Below are 19167 nucleotides of genomic sequence, written 5' to 3'. Positions count from 1 at the left end.
AAAGAGATAAGACAGAAACTGTTGACAACTTGACAAAAAATGTCCCTCACCTGATTCTAGAATGAATCAAGAATCAGAGGATGGAGTCTTTCAGACGTTGGTTTTACTAACTCCTATACTCACTGAATCTAGAGTTCCTGTCATTATATGCAGAATACATTTCAAACACCATATTACAAAAAGAGATATTTTTGCCTAATTGGTTATATACTGCTGTTTTCTTACCATGAGGTCATCCGGTGATAAGGGCTCTTGACTCCTGGCAAGCCCAATAGAGCGAGTCATGTGAAGGTTCCCATCCACGTCTGAGTATTTCCCTGTTAGTGACGTTTCACAAAGTCTGAAAAATTCATCACAAAAGGACAGGAGAGGCAGTTAGTGCCTGTATGCCTGAGCTGTTCATTCTCAGGTGGCTACGATACTTCTGGAACAAATCTCATTTCTAATATTTTTGGTTAGTTTAACTGGTAATGTTACCTTGCAGCCCCATCAATCATAATATTGAGGTTGTTGACAAGGTCACATAACAAGCTGTGAAAATCTTTAGATCTCCATGATCTTAGTTCACTTTCTATCTCAATTCTTTAAATTGCTTCTTTTGCTCACTTCCTTCATGATTCCCTCAAACCCTGTCATCTTTCAGAGTAGGCACAATAACATCATCAACCACCATCACCAACACCGGTGCCCCTCAAGGCTGTGTCCTGAGTCCCTTCCTGTACACCCTCTACACCAATGACTGCATCAGCCCCTCAACAACCACAACATATTTCAAATACTCTGATGACACTGCCATACTTGCCCTCCTTAATGACAATAACTCTGTTCTAAATTACCAGGATTCCATCTCCCACTTCACACTATGGTGCACGGACAATCACCTCCAGCTGAACATTTCAAAAACAAAAGAACTGGTCATTCACTCCTCCAGCACTCACAGCCCGGCCCACAACCCCATCCACATCAACAATCAAGCAGTCGAAATAGTGGATCACTTCAAATATCTCAGACTCACCCTGGACAATGAACTCAACTTTGATCAACACACCACTGACATTCACAAACGCTGCCAACAAAGACTCTCTGCCATCCGCAAACTCAAAGCACTTTCTGTCGCCCCACACCTTCTACTGTTACTGTACCAAAGCATCATCCAACCCATTCTCCTCTACTGTTCCCCCTGCTACTACAACATGCTAACTGTCTCCAACAAAAACAAACTCATACACACCACAAACACTGCCACCAAAATCATCCGCCTCCCCACACCCAGCCTGTCTGACCTCAACAACAGAGCCATCATACGCAGAGTACGCACTATAACACTGGATCCCCAACACCGGACCCCCAACACCCCCTCTACTCGGTCTTCACACTACTCCCCTCCGGTCGCAGATACAGATCCCCATACTGTAGGCAATCCCGGTTTGGCAGAAGCTTCGTCCCATCGGCCATAGCACTGCTAAACAGAATGCCACTGTAATGTGTCCGGTGTGTTTATACAGTTGTGCTCATAAGTTTAAATACCCCGGCAGAATTTGTGATTTTTTGGCCATTTTTTAGAGAATATGAATGATAACAGAAAAACCTTTTTTTCACTCATGGTTAGTGGTTGGGTAAAGCAATTTATTATCAAACAACTGTGTTTACTCTTTTAAAATCATAATGACAACAGAAACTACCCAAACGACCCTGATCAAAAGTTTACATACCCTGGTGATTTTGGCCTGATAACATGCACACAAGTTGACACAAACGGGTTTGAATGGCTATTAAAGGTAACCATCCTCACCGTGATCTGTTAGCTTGTAATCAGTGTGTGTGTGTAAAAGGTCAGTGAGTTTCTGGGCTCCTGACAGACCCTTGCATGTTTCATCCAGTGCTACACTGAAGCTTCTGGATTCTGAGTCATGGGGAAAGCAAAAGAATTGTCAAAGGATCTGCAGGAAAAGGTAACTGAACTGTATAAAACAGGAAAGGGATATAAAAATATATCCAAGGACCTGAGCATGCCAGTCAGTAGTGTTCAAACTCTGATAAAGAAGTGGAAACTGAGGGATTCTGTTGAAACCAAACCACATTCAGGTAGACCAACAACAATTACAGCCACAACTGCCAGGAAAATTGTTCGGGATGCAAAGAAAAACCCACAAATAACTTCAGCTGGAATACAAGACTCTCGGGAAAAAAAGTGGTGTGGATGTTTCAAGATGCAAAATAAGGAGGCACTTGAAGAAAAATGGGCTGCATGGTCGAGTCGCCAGAAGAAAGTCATTACTATGCAAATGCCACAAAGCATCCCGCTTACAATACGCCAAACAGCACAGAGACAAGCCCAAATACTTCTGAAACAAAGTCATTTGGAGTGATGAGACCAAAATGGAACTTTTTGGCCACAACCATAAACGTTACATCTGGAGAGGAGTCAACAAGGCCTATGATGAAAGGTACACTATTCCTACTGTGAAACACGGAGGTGGATCGCTGATGTTTTGGGGATGTGTGAGCTACAAGGGAACAGGAAACTTGGTTAAAATTGATTGCAGGATGAATGCAGCATGTTATCAGAAAATACTGGAGGAAAATTTGCACTCATCAGCCCTGAAGCTGCGCATGGGACGTACTTGGACGTTCCAACATGACAATGATCCAAAACACAAGGCCAAGTCCACCTGTCATTGGCTACAGCAGAATAAGGTGAAGGTTCTGGAGTGGCCATCTCAGTCTCCTGACCTCAATATCATTGAGCCGCTTTGGGGAGATCTCAAACGTGCAGTTCATGCAAGACAGCCCAAGAATTTACAGGAACTGGAGGCTTTTTGCCAAGAAGAATGGGCAGCTTTACCATCTGAGAAAATAAAGAACCTCATCCAGAACTACCACAAAAGACTTCAAGCTGTTATTGATGATAAAGGGGGCAATACACGGTATTAAGAACTGGGGCATGTAAACTTTTGATCAGGGTCGTTTGGGTAGTTTCTGTTGTCATTATAATTTAAGAAGAGTAAACACAGTTGTTTGATAATACATTGCTTTACCCAACCACTAACCATGAGTGAAAGAAAAGTTTTTGTGTTATCATTCATATTCTCTAAAAAATGGCCAAAAAATCACAAATTCTTTGAGGGTATTTAAACTTATGAGCACAACTGTATGTGTCCGGTGTGCATATATGTGGGATGAGGTGCACCATTGCTGTGAGGCTGGGTGGATGTTTATTGTTTATTGTGTTCATACATGTATTCCTGTACAGACGGTGGCAACAAATCTCCTTATTAAGGACAAATAAAGATCTATCTATCTATCTATCTATCTTTGAAGTGAAAAGATTTGTGAAATGCGTATGCAGGGATTGTGAGAACACTGACACGCTCGTCTAAACTCACACTAATCAATGGGTTATTTCTGGTTTATTTTGTAACACTTTTCTACCTTAAGACCATCTGTAGCTTTGGTTTGCCTTCCAGCGGAGCAATGGAAAAGTCTACTTGTCAATATTGGTCGTGACCATTTTGAAAAACCTCTTGAATAACAGTGTGTCTCCCCACAGGGATATATTGAAATACAGTAAGGGAGGAGAAAAACATTGAACTAATGATGACGAAATCTAACCTGAGGTAGAAGACTGATTTAGTTGTGCGCTCCTGGTAGACAAACATGTTCTTCCGGTTGACCACACAGAAAGAGTTCAACACGGAACGCAGAGCCGGAATTGCTATGATGGGGTGACAAAATATAGACACGTGTTTAGCATGTATAGCATCATTAAATTAAAAACACACTCAGAAACGATGATCAGCTTATTAATATGAATATAAAAAGAAGAGCTACTGTATGAAGCTAATGACTGGTTGGAGTCTCTGGCACTTAACTCGGTTGAGGCAGATGGCTGTCTAGGGATTCTGGTTCTGCCCAAGGTTTCTGCCTGTTAAAGGGACGTTTTTCCCTGCCGCTGTAACTAGCTAAATGCTGCGAGATGCAATACTCATGGTGGGATACGATCGATTCCTGTCAGGTGAAGGACTTTCATGATGTTCAACATTGTTTGGGAACTTTCTTAGTTGCTGCATATCTATAGATCTGTTTCTAAGTAGCCTTTTTCCTCTCTTCTATAACATATCACGTATCAATCTTTATTTTTATAGCGCCAAATCACAATAAACGTTATCTCAAGACTATTTTACAAACAGAGCAGTTCTAGACCGAACTCTATGTTAAATTATTAACAAAGATCCAACATCAAGACAGGGTAAGACCCAGTTCCCTCTTACTGACAGGACTCAGTCTGATCTCATCTCAATCCACCATGAGCATTGCTTGCAGTATTTAGCTATTTACAGCGGCGAGGAAAAACTTCCTTTTAACACGTAGAAACCTCGAGCAGAACCAGACTCATGTTAGACAGCCATCTGCTGAGACCGAGTTTGGGTTGGAAAGAGGGATAGAGGAGAATAAGAGAGAGAGAGGGAGCGATGATAGGGATGAGACGGATAGTAGTAGTAGTTATTGTAGTAGCTGTTGCATGAAATAAAAATGAAGTCCTGCCATGAAATTGGAAAGTGTAGGATATTGTTGTATTTCCTCTTTACTTCACCTATTGCATATTTCTTTATATCATTAAAAACTATGAAAGTAATACATAGAGATCTGAAAATAGAAAAACATTAAGAGCAGACAGCATTCCTCACAAATATAATAATAATGTCAAGGCAGGCTCCATGCACTTAAAATATTAGTGAATATTTTGTTCAGGTAAGTAAACAACTGACTTTAAAACGATGACTCATCAGGTTTCAGCTTAAACTCAGGACCATTGTTTTACCTCAAACAGTCTTCAGGACAGCTACTTACCCCTGGATACCCCCATGTTGGGACCCATCTTGAGGCGTGGGTGTATGTGAATAATTGTACTCCACACAACTTCACAGGCAAAATGTCCATGGATGAACTGCATGGTAGCTGCCAAGTAGTCTCTGGCCTGGTAACTTTCCTCTGTGCTATAATCTGTGTTCAGGGTAATAATGAAAGGATGAGGTCAAGTCAAGGTTTAAAGAGTCAAAACTACATTTAAAAGAAACTACATGTACCATGTGCCACATGAGGGGATCAAATAAATGACATCATATCACCTCCTTGACATTTTATCAGGTAAAACCAAAGACTGTATAAAAAATGGATGGAGTTCCTGAGTGTTGTTTTGAAGCCACTTGTCAGCGGGTGCCATGTTGGAAATGCTGAACACAACCTAAATCTGTCCGAGCTAGTGTCAGGTAAAGAGGCGGGCCTTTAGCCTTTGACAGGTGGGCACACTGTAGCTGTTAGCCAATCAAGTCAGCCATGTCCTTGTTTGGGCAAAACTTGTAAGTTTAATATCTTCGAAAATACCAAGTCTAAAAGAGTTCACCTGTACTGTGTGCTGATAGAGAAATGAGCTACTCAGACCTAAACAGTTTTTGAACCAGGCTGTAAACATGTTCATTATTGCTGCAAAAATCATCTTCTTTGAATGGGTGTGTATGTGGTTTCCTGTGTTTCTGCAGCCAGCCTCGAGCAGACGCTCAGTGAACTGCAGTTTTTAGCACCTCTGCATTGGCATCATAATTTAAGACCGGAGGTTGTCTCTTGGGTAAAACCCAGAAATCATGAAACCTAAAAACATACCATCAGAGTTGTTGAGCCTCTGCCTGTAGATTGACTCAGTCTTCCAGATGTCCTCTTCACTCTCAGCCACCAGTAGAGAGTTACATACATGACTGTCATGTAGGTCCTGCAGCAGCATTCGCTAAACACACACACATGTATATAAATTACTTTAATGAACAGCAATTGGAACTAATTTGCAGCATTTGGCACTCTGTGTTGATATGAGTTTGCTAGTGGCTCACTTAACCCTCCTGTTATGTTGCGGGTCAAATTGACCCTTTTTAAAGTCTAGTTTAGGCAATATGCCTTCAAAACAGCTAAATGCAGCATTCAAATCAGGGCAGCATGTGACAGAAGAGGTGTCGTGTTAATTTATCATCATCACTTCATAAAAAATTCAAAATGTAAAATAAAATAAACAAAAATCTATGTCATGTAAAACTATTGTATTTATATTTAGGGCTTTCCAGTGTACATTAAAAAAAGTTTTAACATGAATTTGAATGAAAAATTAGTGAGTTATCCTCATTGAACCATGATCTGTGAGAATTAAAGAACACCAATGGACCAAATCTGGATTTAAATGGTTAGTAATTGAGTTAAAAATTAGATTTAAAAAAAAATGTGTATCAGGATTTTTGGGGGTTTTGACACTTTTGGATAATTGAATATGCCCCGGGTCATATTGACCCAGGACCATTATTGCTGTTCCAGAGAAATGAACATAACAGGAGGGTTAAACAAAATAGTGCAGGCAAAATAAATGTGCACTCTGTCAGGAAATAAATATACCTGGTAAAACAAGTTTTTATCCCTTTAAAAATGAGGAACAAAATCTATCTAGTCATAGGAGAGAACTCCGTCGAGGTTAACAGATGATAGATGCATGTTGAAATCTGACAGAAACCCTTAAGAATACAAATATCGCGAACCCCAAAAAATCCTATATTTTTTTGAAACTCCATTACTAACCATTTAAATCAAGATTTAGTCCATTGGTGTTCTTTAATTCTCACAGATCATGGTTCAATGAGGATAACTCAGTGGTTTTTCATTCAAATTAATGTTAAAACTTTTTTTAATGTACATTTGAAAGCCCTAAATATAAATACAATAGTTTTACATGACATAGATTTTTGTTTTTTATATTTTACATTTTGAATTATTTTTATTTTTATGAAATAATGTTGATAAATTAACACGACAACTCTTCTGTCACATGCTGCCCAGAGTTTTATGCTGCATTCAGCTGATTTGGAAGGCATATTGTATAAACTAGACTTTTAAAAAGGTCACTTTGACCCACAACATAACAGGAGGGTTAAATGACATCGCCACTCGTTAATGTGCGAACACTTACAACATTTTACAAGAGGGCAGAGCAACTGGATTTGTATGATTATCTTATTAGTGATTCAGTTTTTGAAAAGAAAACAGAGTCATATCAAATTTCCAGTGTAGTGTGTTGATTTCTCACAGTAGTTACCTGATTGACTATCCTGCAGATTTCACCGATCTTTTTGACCATCATCTGATGCAGCCGTAAATATTCAGGTAGCTCCATATCGTCTTCTTTCTTTTCAATCTCCTCAGCAGTGTCTTCTTTTCCTTCAGTGAAGCACCTGAAACAATATGACAAATCATAAGACATGTATGTGATCTATTGGAGAACAAGTATCAGAGATCATGGATGAGACACGAGACAGAGATAAAAATCTGAGTCTCTTTTCTAGGAAGTGTGCCACAAGTCTGAATTTTCTAACTTACTAAATACCCTCGCATTAAGATGTAAACATTTTACATTGAGGGTAAAGGTCATCATTATTATGTAAAAGACAACAAGGGAAAACTTAGGAGACAAAACAGTGACTAACAGGAGCTAACAATGTAGTGTAATATTGTTGTGTGTGTGTGTGTGTGTGTGTGTGTGTGTGTGTGTGTGTGTGTGTGTGTGTGTGTGTGTGTGTGTGTGTGTGTGTGCGCACGCATGTGCGTGTGTGTGCGTGTGTGTGCGTGTGTCTTTGTTTATTGTAGCAAATTGGACAGGATTTTGAGATTAACTGAGTGGGGCAAAATAATGGAAACAAATCTGAGGAGGGGGTTGAGCTACATAAATAATTAACAGAAATACCAAACATTAATAATTTAATCAGTTCATGATAAAATTGAATTAAAATATATAAATAAACAATAATAATAATAATACAGATAAATAAATGAAAACATAATACAAATTAAATTGAATTAAATTAAATTGTATTAAATAGTAAAATAGTTCAGTGGGCAAGTAAGAAATTGAGTGTGTACAAATAGATATCACAATAATTGTAATAGTAATTAAAAAAAGAATTAATTGAAGATAAATAAATCATAACCTTAATAAAAAAAGGGCAAGTGGGCAAGTTAGAAATTGAACGAGTACAAATATATATAATATTTATTATAATAATAATAATATTAATAATAATAATAATAATAATAATACCAAACATTAGATAAAAAAATGTAATCAGTTCATAATAAAATTGAATTAAAATAACTGAATTAATAATAATAAGACAAATACATAAATAAATGATACAAATAGTAATTAAAAAAAATTGAAGATAAATAAATAGTACTAATAATAAATAAATAAATGTAATCATTATTTAATAAAATGTATAGGTGGGAATTGATGAGTAAGTATTAACTAAAAACAGTTTCCTCTTCAGGAAAAATGATATATTCTTTTACTTCTAAGCCCAAAATATATGGGCCATATGGGTATTAAAAATGTTAAGTGAATGTTAAAAGAACTTTTTAATGTCTGACCTGGAATGGGAGTAGACCTTCACTCTGTCCTGGTGAATCTGAACTATTAGCCAGAAGTCTGGCATCAGTGGTGACTGACACTCATGCTCGTCCAGGGTGGGGCTCTCACACTCAGAGTCACTGCTGCCACCATCATATCCTTCACATACAAATACATAAAACAACAACAGGGCTATTTAAAATTTCATCATTTACAGTATGATTGAATCATGTGCCAAGTCACTAGAACAAAAAACTATGGTAATGATGAAATGAATAAAAAAGCTCCACATCTCTGCAACCTGAGTTTTTAAAATGTGACTCAAGCCTTTAAAATGTTTGTCATTGTTTGAGTTGCAGTGCAACTTGAGTGACTTATACTTATATATGAAAAACAATCATTTTAGAAGATGCAAACTAAATAGCATTTTTCAGTTTACCATAGCAAACAAATGTCTTTTAAGATATAGTTTTGTATCTGAAAGTCTAAATTAACTATATGATCATTTATGAATGTAATAAATCAACCAGAATTCATTCATTTATTAAAATTACAAAAGTCTTATCATCATTAATCAAACATAGAAAAAATAGATGATAATTTTTTATAACTGAAGTCCAGATATGAACTGATTATTGCGCCATTCCCTGGCAGTAATACCAGAGCCGCATCCTCTCATTCAAGCAATATCCTTCTCATCACAATCATCTCTCTCTCTCTCTCTCACTCTCACTCTCTCTCCCTTTCCAATCCCAACTCAGTCGAGGCAGATGGCTGTCTAACATGAGTCTGGTTCTGCTGGAGGTTTCTGCCTGTTAAAGGAAGTTTTTCCTCTCCGCTGTAACTAGCTACATACTGCGAGGTGCAATGCTCATGGTGGATTAAGATGAGATAGGATCGAGTCCTGTCAGTAAGAGAGGACTAGATCTTATCCTGTCTTGGTGTTGGGTCTCTGTTCATAATTTAACATAGAGTGGTCTAGACCTGCTGTGTTGGTAAAAGCGTCCTGAGATAACGTTTGTTGTGATTTGTCGCTATAAAAATAAAGATTGTTTGATATCACTTTAAATCTAGGCCAGGTTCAGAAGCTTCCATCTGACTTGCAGAACATTTGTCCCCAAAACTTGAAAAAGTTCCAAATTAAAGCTTCTTCCAAAAAAGACCCTGAACTCATTTCAGATGGATCTGATTTTTGATTTTGAGTGTCTGAACTCAACTGTTTGCCATAACTATGAAGAGCAGCTACATGGTTCTGAGTTTTGGCAGTGATCAAAAAATGACTCAACAAACAGTTCTTGCACCCCTCACTTTTAAACTTAAAGCTGAAGAAAAAGAGTTTGTGTCTGGAGTCTTCTGGAGGAAACAGCTGATGATTCTCTGTAACAGCCATCTTGATACAGACTTTAACACGGGTAAAGGTAGTGTTATAGAGTTGTCAAACTGATGTTGTAGCTGAGTAGTTCTGGTAGTTTTCAGAGAGTAGATCTACATCTCGCTGCTTATAATAAATGAGCCAAAGAATTTCAGATTTCTCACAACTACTTCATTCTACCACAAATGATGTTGTTTCATCATCCCACTATTTTGATGAATTTACCTTGCATGTCTGAGTCCAGACTGCCCTGGCTTGACACAACACTCTGGACTCGACTGGGCCTGAGTTTGCCATAGCCTGAGGAAAGACAAAAATGAACAGTTCTGTCAGAATGATCAGTTTAGGATTTCAGAAAATGAGATGAGCTCTATGATAAAACTATGATGTTTTGCTTTGAACACAAATGCTTAGGCCTAAAATGTGCATCCATGAAGTGTGCCTGATAAACTCACTGTGAGAGGCTGACTGTATGGACTCAGCCAGGCTGACACTGGAAGGGGTCTTCGGGGGCGATGCTGGCTCTGCTCCAGGCTCAGTCTGGAGTTGGAGGGCGCTGGGCTGACCTTTGTCCTCAACCATGCAAGAGGAGCCTTGAGAAACATTATCGTACGCCTCAGGCTTCAGGGCTCTGATTGGCTCACTGGTTTCTGCAGTTGTTTCACTTGAGGTGTTAGTAGAAACTCGAATGGACTTCTTGTCTTCATTCTGCAGTTTTGGAAAGTTTCAATCAAAGAAATGAGTAAAATTTTCTCTAAACATGCTGATTATACTGTGACCTCCATTTCAACAAAGAAATCTTAAAGAAAATCCCAGAATTTAACACACTGGTTGGTAAGAACAGAAACTAAAGTAATGCACAGTAGGATCATAAATGTTGCACATTTAGAAAATAGATGGGAGTTCATCCATGTCATATGACAGAAATGATTTCAGTAGGCACCCAGCTTGAAGATGCATACCAACTGAAACCTAATATAAACACTTTGCTGCTAAAAGCATGCTGGGATATCTTGTATTGCATCTGAGCTGGTGGTGCCACACTTTAACAGCTTTTCTCCCTCACAGTCAAAACATCCATACAAATAAAACACAAAATGGTGATATACTGTAAAGTAGGGATGTAAGGATATATCACAAGAGGGTAAAAGATCGGTACAAATAAGGGTGGATTAAAATCGATTCAACAACATTTGTATCTGGATATTATTTTTAAACAGTAGAGGGTGCTATCTGTATTATACTCCGCTTGTTCAACATCATGAAGTCTCTTGTCTGCTCTCTCGTCACTTGCTGAGTGGAGGTGTTTTAAGTTTAAAGCATGTTTCAGGATCAGCTGACTGAAGGTGTTGATTACAGCAGAGACGCTCAGCTGGGGGCTGCAGCTGAGTGACAGGTCTCCACGAGCGCTTTTTTTCTCCACCGCCGGACTGATTCTGACCCGGTTGCGCTCCCGGCTGACACCTGACCGTGTTTAAATGTTTATTCTTCTCAATAAGAAGGAGAAAACTGGACCCTGTGAGTCTGAAATCTGATCCTGTTCAGTTGTCCTGTTGCAGTAAATCCACATGTTGTAGTCTGAGTCTTCACTCTATGACCATGAGTCCACACAGATTATTTATAAGCTGCTCCTCACGTTGATATTCAGCATGTTAACATGTTGAACACCTCAATATGATCTGTAGATGTTTAATACCGTCAGTAATATACACTGTGTCGTGAAGGAACATTTGATTTAGGGGGAAAAACACATTTATCATTATTTTTGACATGGAAAACATTACCTTTTTTTTAATGATTAAACGATAATTGATCATTTACATTTCCTAAGATCGATCAGGGAAAATACTTGAAATTTACATCCCTAATTTAAAGAGATTTACCTTATTTGTTTTAATATTTAATACTTTCATATGGGAATCATTCACTTTCCATTTCTCTATAATTGTTCTGAAATTTTCCAACAAGGTATTTTTGTACAGTCATTTTAGTTTTTTTGCAAGTTGCTGAAAAAAAGTGTGCAGTGGTTTTATTTTGTTACAACACACCTTAAAAATGAAAAAGGATGACTTTGTTTACAAAGAAATATAAGAGAACAAATATATATCCAAACTGTCCATATCTGAGAATTGAAATAAAATAATAGTTATTTAAATTTTGAGTTCTATCCAGTTTTCTTGAAAATCGTAGGTTGAGTGTATCCTTACCTCCCTAGTGTTAAGAAAATAAAGCTTGTGGGGAGCTGTCTTGTAAAGAAAGAAGAACAAACTCTGGAGGTATGGGCATGCCTTCCAGAAACCTCCTGGCTGGGTGCTGTTATCTAACTCAGGAATCATACCCTAAAATATCATTAGATACCTCACTGAAAATAGGACCACACACTAAGTATGATCATGCAAAAGCGCACATTCTGTGATTTCTTATTGATTTTCCAAACATCACTGTGTTGTGAAATGACATATTTTACCTCACTGTCAGCCTCCGTTGCCTGAGCTTCTACATCGCTCCCCTGCATCATGTCCTCCACCTGCCCTCCAGCACTGCAGTGGTCAGTGTGTTGTGGGGGGTCTGTGGTGCTCTCAGACAGCTTTTTGTTAGCACTAATCCTCTGATGATGCAGTCTGCTCAGAGACATGAAGTAGAAGCTGTCCTGTTCTCCATTCAGCACATAGCCGGAGAACGACATTCTGCGGAATTCCTGCAGAAACAAACCATATTTGGTCATCGAGTCATTACATACACATTCTTATTTTAAGAGTATAAGCTTAAAGAAACAACATCACACTGTTTTGACTGAAAACTAAATTCCAAACAGATATTGTGATGCTTTAATATTTAAATACTGGAGAGTGAAAGTGAAAGTTGGTAACATGCTCTTTCCAAACTGTTTAAAAATGTTCATCTGTTAAGTGCGTCTTGCCTCTTTAAATTTTTCGAGTGACTTCTCAGGTCCAAAGACAAACTGCAGCGGTACATCTTCACAGTGACAATGCCGTCGACCGCTAGACCGCAATACATGTTCCGCAACTTTGTGCAGAGTAGAAGAGCTGATGACCCGAGAATGACGGAGAGCAGAAACAATCTCATCCTCTAGAAGCCAGCGGATCTGAAACACACAGAGGAGAAGAGAACCCCAAAAGCTGGTATGTGACCAATGACAGCACAACTGAATCGTTTTTGGTGAATAATATATTTAATATAGTTATGCTAAGACATTGGAAAACAGCTGTTTCTCCAAATCTGAGGGAATGGATGGAAGCAATGGTAGAGACAGCGTCCTACGAGTCTATGCTCTGCAGACTGAAGGGCAACATGGAGGACAGGACAAGCCCCTGGGAACTTTTTTGGAAATATTCAAAAACTGATAGGAACACTGGAACCAGAGACTAAATACAGCACACTTTCACTTAAAGGACTGGATTTCTTATATTTGGATTTATTGTTATAAGTGATATATTTGTTTTGATTGTCTACGATTTTTATGTGACATGTCGGAGTATGTCCATGCCAAAACAAGATTTATTCTTTTAAAGCACCCTGTACTTGTTTATGTGTTTATATGTTTCTTAAAAATTCAATAAAAATTTAAATGAAAAAAAAAAAAGTAATATATTTAATATTCTGAGATTCTCAGGGCAATATGAACATTAACAATCTCCAATCTAGCAAACAACTGAATGCTGAAGTTTTGAAGAATGGTTGAAGAAATCAGGGCTTTTATCTTCTATGCATGTGTAGTATAATACTTCATGATGTTTCCCTTTGCATGGATTTTGCCATCATAATAGGGGACATTAACATCTAAGTGCAAAAGTTCCACCAAGACAACACTTCTTTTGTAGGACACCTTTGCTTCATCTTTGACATGCAACCTCCTAGTTAAAATGCAACATAGAGAAAGTCTGGAAACTATGCTTGACAACCAAGTTTGCACCAAAATCAGAGGACAAACTCATAGGGTTTACTGGGTTGTGCACCTGCAGATGAAAAGTCAATCTTATTGTAATCAGCTTGTACTGTATGTGTATAGTGTGGTTATATCTATGGTCGCAAAATTCCGGGAATTTTCAAAGTTGGAAACTTTCAGTGGGAATTTATGGGAATAAACGGGAATAAAGCAGGAATTGACTAAATTGAAGGTTGGCTCTTAATAGGGAACTTAAATATAGTTGGGGAATATATACTTGAGCATAATCCTGACTCAAACAACCAGATTTCATGTAAGTACAGTTGAATATCTATGCTATTCCTCAATTACATGCACATAGCACACTGCTTACTGCAGGGCTATTGAGACCACGCCCCCTACATGCACTGTGCATTCCTCCATCACATGAAGCACATGATTTCTAGAATCCTGCAGAGGCTCGGCTTGAGAAGCTTGAGGGAAGATGCTTTTTGATTTGCATGTTGAATGCAAGCTGCAACCTCCGGTCTCAAACGATGAAGCCAATGCGGAAGTGCTATAAACTGCAATACATCGAAAATCCGCTTGAGGCTGGCTGCAGAAACACCAGAAACCACATAGAAATGAATGGGAAAAAAAGGATCTTTGCAGCATTAATAAACATGTTTACAGCCTGGTTCAAAAAACGGCTTGGCCCTATGAAGCTAATCTCTCTATCAGCACACACTGTACGGGGGGTGAATTTTTTTCTAGCGTGACGGTTCAGAAGATATTAAGATTACGAGTTTTGCCCAAATAAGGACATGACTGATGTGACTCCCGGTCGGGAACGCATAGCTATTGGCTAGGAGGCTCACACTACGTCACACTCTGCCTAGTTGAGTTCCATATTTCCAATATGGCTGCTGCCATCAATTTGCTTCAAAACAGCTCTCAGGAACAGATGGGTGACGTCACGGATACTACGTCCATATTTCATACAGTCTATGGTTGAATGGGACTTTGTTGGAGGGAGAGCGGCTCTTTTCATTTAACATTTTGAATGGGACTTTGTTGGGATTGCATTTTTGTTAATTTTTGAATGGGTTGGGTCGGGGGGATGAGTAATATTTAACTCAACATTCATGTTTTTGTTCTTCAACGAAAGAGTTGATTGTTCAATAAAATATTTCACACTGGATAAAGTTCTACAAATAAATCTGTTTTAATTGTATTATTTTGGATGGATGTCTGCTTATAACAAAACAAATTTTTATGCTTGAATATGATACCTTTCCATTAAATGACCCTCAATTCCCAGTTAATTCCCATTAATTACAATGGAAAGTTTCCAATTTAGAATGTTTCCAAAATTTCCCAGCTTAATTTCCAATGGAAATATACCGGAAACTTTCCAGAAATTTACCGGAAACTTTCCAGAAATTTAGCGGAAATGTTCCACCCCTTTGCAACCCTTGTTATATCTTCCTACTTCACTTAGTGGTGCTGAGATAGAGTTTATAGAACAAATTTAAGTTTAAAAGGGTGCATGCCAGTACTTTTTTTAAATGTGCAAACCATAGACTATAATTAATGGACGTGGTATCCCTGATGTCAACCATCTGTTTCTGAAGAGCTGTTTTGAGGCCAATCGTCAGCAGGTGCCATATTCCATATTGGAAATGCTGAACTCAACCTAACTTCTGTCAAGCTAGTGTAAAGTAAAGTGGCGACTTTGAGACTCCTTGCCAACAGCTGCAGTGTTCCCGCCTGTCATTCAAGTCAGCTGTGCCTCTCATAATGAAAAACGTGTAATCTTTATATCTTTGAAACTGCTGCTTTTTGAAAAATTTCACAGTGTGTGCCAATCGAGAAATGAGTTATTCAGACTAAAGTCTTTTTTTGAACCAGGATGTAAACATGTTTAATTCTGCTGGAAAGAGTGACTTTTTTGAAGTGGTGTGTATGTGGTTCCTGGTACTTTTGGAGCCAGCCTCAAGTAGACGCTCGAGAAACTGCAGTTTTAAACACTTCTGCATTGGCCGCCTAAATCAAGCAACCAATCTTCATTTATATAGCACCAATTCATAGGAAATCGTAATCTCAAGACACTTTACAAAAAGAACAGGTCGAGGCTGTACTCTTTTTAGTATTATTTACGAGGACCCTAGATTAAAGCTGGGGTTGGTAATCAGATTTAGATCCACTTTTTGTTATACTGGTTAAAATGATCTTTATGTCCTGATGGTAATCAATACATAATGTGTTCTTAAAAAAGAGTGAAAAAAACTGCTATCTACAGCCGGAGTAAACCTGGGAAAACACCAACCAATCACCGTTTTTTGGTCCCCAAATTTTAAACCATTCAAATCCCGTCCTGCCGTTCTGCCCTCCTCCTGCGGGTACATTTCCCCAGCGTCCCCGTCCCCTGCCTCTGCTTCCCCTGACTCTATTTACTGCTACTGATGAGGTGCTTTGCTCAGGACTGTAGTCCGGATCAGAGTCTAAAAAGCTCTCACCACGGGGGCTCTGACAAGCAGGAGAATGAATGACATCTAGTAAGTCCTACAGAAAATGTAGATGTACTGTAGCGTCCGTCCGGACGCTGTAGGGATGACGAGCCGATTCGTGAACACGTTGATCTTTAATAACCGGTCACTGTCGGCCGTGATCACACCAACCAACCAAAGCAACAATCAAAGTTTGAATGAATGAAGAACTTCTCCTCTTGTCTCTCCTCTCTCCAGCTCACACTCTCTACACCTCTCCTGATGCCTTCACTAACTGTCAACACTGTAGGAATTAAGAACATCTACACTGAACACGTTTAACAAACAGTAGAGCTGTTACAGTATTATATATGTGTTATAACTTTTCTCCTGATATCGTGTCACCAGTACAACTGGATAATGCTAGCATGACAGTTGTGAGTACTAACAGCAGCCATGTTTGTTTGTGTTTTTAACTTTCACTATGAGAATGTTTTGGTGAGGACAGGTTTTAAATCAGTCACCATCATATGGTCGTGAATCAGCTGCGCTCGTGCATGTGAGCGGGGAGGAAAAGCTACATTCAAATTCATGCTAGTTTTCCGAGACTACCAGCTACCAGCTTTAATCCACCACAAGCAACATTGAACAAAATACCAGAGCAAGGAACATCTCCCTTTTAACAGGCAGAGACCTCAAGCAGAACCAGACCGATGCTGAACAACCATTTGCTGAGACTTCTCTCAAGCTAGAAAATTTCCATATGGCTTAACTGGAATTTATTGTGTTAAAAATGTTTACAGATTATTTATGTTCATTTAACTTCACAGAATCAGGTCAGGGACATGTACTAACCATGTTGAATGTCTCAAAATAACTTGGGAAACAGGTGAAATTAATAAGTAAGGCTATTCTGTTGATATTACATTATCACTTGTTGTATAATTGTGTTTTTGCTGTTTTGACAAGTCACACTAGGTATGCAGTTCAAGTCTCACCTCATCCATTGTGGCGAGAATTGCTAATTTGTGTGGAATCGGGAGTTTGGAAAGGGAATCACTGGAGGCCCTGAGGAAGGAAAGACAGAACACAGAACATTCCTGATGATTGACAGAATCAAAATCAATCAGGCAAAGTTCAGCTTCGCGTTGTCACAGAGAAAAAGTAGATGTGTTAAACAAACTCACCCATCAACACCAGCTCCCCTCAGGCTGTCCAACACTGCCACCAGCTCGTCATCAGAGCGATAGGAGGAGGGCTGCCCAGGTGAACGATTCAGGGACACGCTGCTCTCTGATGTGTACCTGCATCCAAAGTCTCTTTAACTCAAACTGAGCTATAACTGAGTTCAACATGGTGCACCAACTTTGTGGAACTTCTGTAAAATCTTTGCTACATAGTGTCTTGTACCACTTCCGAAGATTTTTTGCATTATCCACTTCACCTGTAAACTTGTTGAACTGTTACTGTGCAGTCTTCTTTGACTTACCTGTTATGATGGAATTCAGCCATGACTTCAATCTCCAGTGGTAGTGTCAGGACGAAAATATCCAATGTTACTGAGAGGTCATTCAAATCCACAGTCTGTAAGGACTCTGCATTCTCCAGGCAGGAAATAATCTCACCTGCATTCACAAAAGTGGAATCTGAGAACCAAGATCTTAACCAAACTAATGTTTAAGTGAAGAGACAAACAAGTTTCACTCACCAAGGCAGGTAGGCAGTGTTTGTATGGGCATGGAGCCATGGCAGCTTTTCATATTGACAGAACAAGTGACATGAACAAACAGTGGTGGCATGTCCATCTGGGGCCCATCGGGCTCCAACAGGGAGTCTCCCTCTTCTAGGATGCTGAAGGAGTCCTGGTCCTGATTGACAGTGTTGGAGTCTGACAGAGACTGGTCTTCGCCCTCCCCTTGGGTTCTGATGTCTGGTTGCTCCTCATACTCTACCACCAAGTCCGTGTCACTTTCTGTCATGATGCAGGAGCCTTGCATGTTTTCTACACATGGAGGAGGAACAGATGAGAAGTAAAAGTTAGTGTCTCTCTACTACTTGCTATTACACAAGCTGAGAAGGATTTACTGTTTGAAGAAAGGCAAGATAACACAGATCATTTCCATATACTGCTGAATGTGTCTGAGGGGACTTAAAGGGGACATATCACGCTTTTTTCATCAATATATATTGGTCTAAGAGGTCCCCAAAACATGTCTTTAAAGTTTATGCTCAAAAAAACACTTTGAAATCAGATTTTGGCATGCCTGTAAAGCCCTCTTCTTCATTCCTCATCAGAACACTCTGTTTTCCCTCTGACCACGCCCCCTCAGGAAGTGGATGTGCCTCGGCTCTCCAGCACGTTGATCTAATGTTTACATGTTGGCTGAATATACACGGCTGCTCAGAGATCGCGTTACTTCAACCCTCTGAATCTGATCCCGACGGAGAGGCGCCTGCAGCAGGACCTTTCTGAACGATTGGTCACAGATTTAGTGTTTCTTGTTGTTTTATTTATCAGTATGTAGACGTGTGTCTTGGTACACAGCTACGAACATGTAGCTATGTGGCTATGCTAACTAGCGCTAGCACTTATCCATGATAAATAAAAATCATCCACTAGATCTTCAAATCTGCAGACGTGGGGAGTAAAACCGACCTCTGCCAGAAAGGCAGCAGGACCTTTTATGAAGGATTGGTCACAGATTTAGTGTTTCTTGTTGTTTTATTTGTCAGTATGTCGACGTGTGTCTTGGTACACAGCTACAGCTACAGCTATGAACATATAGCTATGTGGCTATGCTAATTAGCGCTAGCACTTATCCATGATAAATAAAAATCATCCACTAGATCTTCAAATCTGCAGACGTGGGGAGTAAAACCGACCTTTGTGTTTATTAAGACAGCCTACAACTAGCATGCCTCCCTCCTAAGCTCCTTGTTAGCACACATGTGTGCAGGGAATGAAAAACGGAGGAGGGATTCA

The 19167-nt window shown here is 39.2% G+C and overlaps 1 protein-coding gene across 1 annotated transcript in view; it reads right to left on the bottom strand.

Annotated features, from left to right (window-relative positions):
- The window catches only part of szt2 (SZT2 subunit of KICSTOR complex), a 125662-nt gene that overhangs the window by 59507 nt on the left and 46988 nt on the right, over positions 1-19167 (bottom strand). Inside the window, exons 33-46 of the mRNA XM_034707092.1 lie at positions 17893-18186; positions 17674-17809; positions 17372-17488; positions 17183-17252; positions 12730-12915; positions 12277-12507; positions 10265-10517; positions 10035-10109; positions 8458-8596; positions 7130-7265; positions 5662-5782; positions 4852-5004; positions 3613-3715; positions 226-340 (exon numbers count right to left, since the gene is read on the bottom strand). Coding sequence (XP_034562983.1) covers positions 226-340; positions 3613-3715; positions 4852-5004; positions 5662-5782; positions 7130-7265; positions 8458-8596; positions 10035-10109; positions 10265-10517; positions 12277-12507; positions 12730-12915; positions 17183-17252; positions 17372-17488; positions 17674-17809; positions 17893-18186 — 2129 coding nt within the window. The remainder of the gene's footprint in view (positions 1-225; positions 341-3612; positions 3716-4851; positions 5005-5661; positions 5783-7129; positions 7266-8457; positions 8597-10034; positions 10110-10264; positions 10518-12276; positions 12508-12729; positions 12916-17182; positions 17253-17371; positions 17489-17673; positions 17810-17892; positions 18187-19167) is intronic.

The sequence above is a fragment of the Notolabrus celidotus genome, chromosome 2 (assembly GCF_009762535.1).
Source record: "Notolabrus celidotus isolate fNotCel1 chromosome 2, fNotCel1.pri, whole genome shotgun sequence".
NCBI classification, from domain to species: Eukaryota; Metazoa; Chordata; class Actinopteri; order Labriformes; family Labridae; genus Notolabrus; species Notolabrus celidotus.
This window is presented reverse-complemented; position numbering and strand designations above follow the sequence as displayed.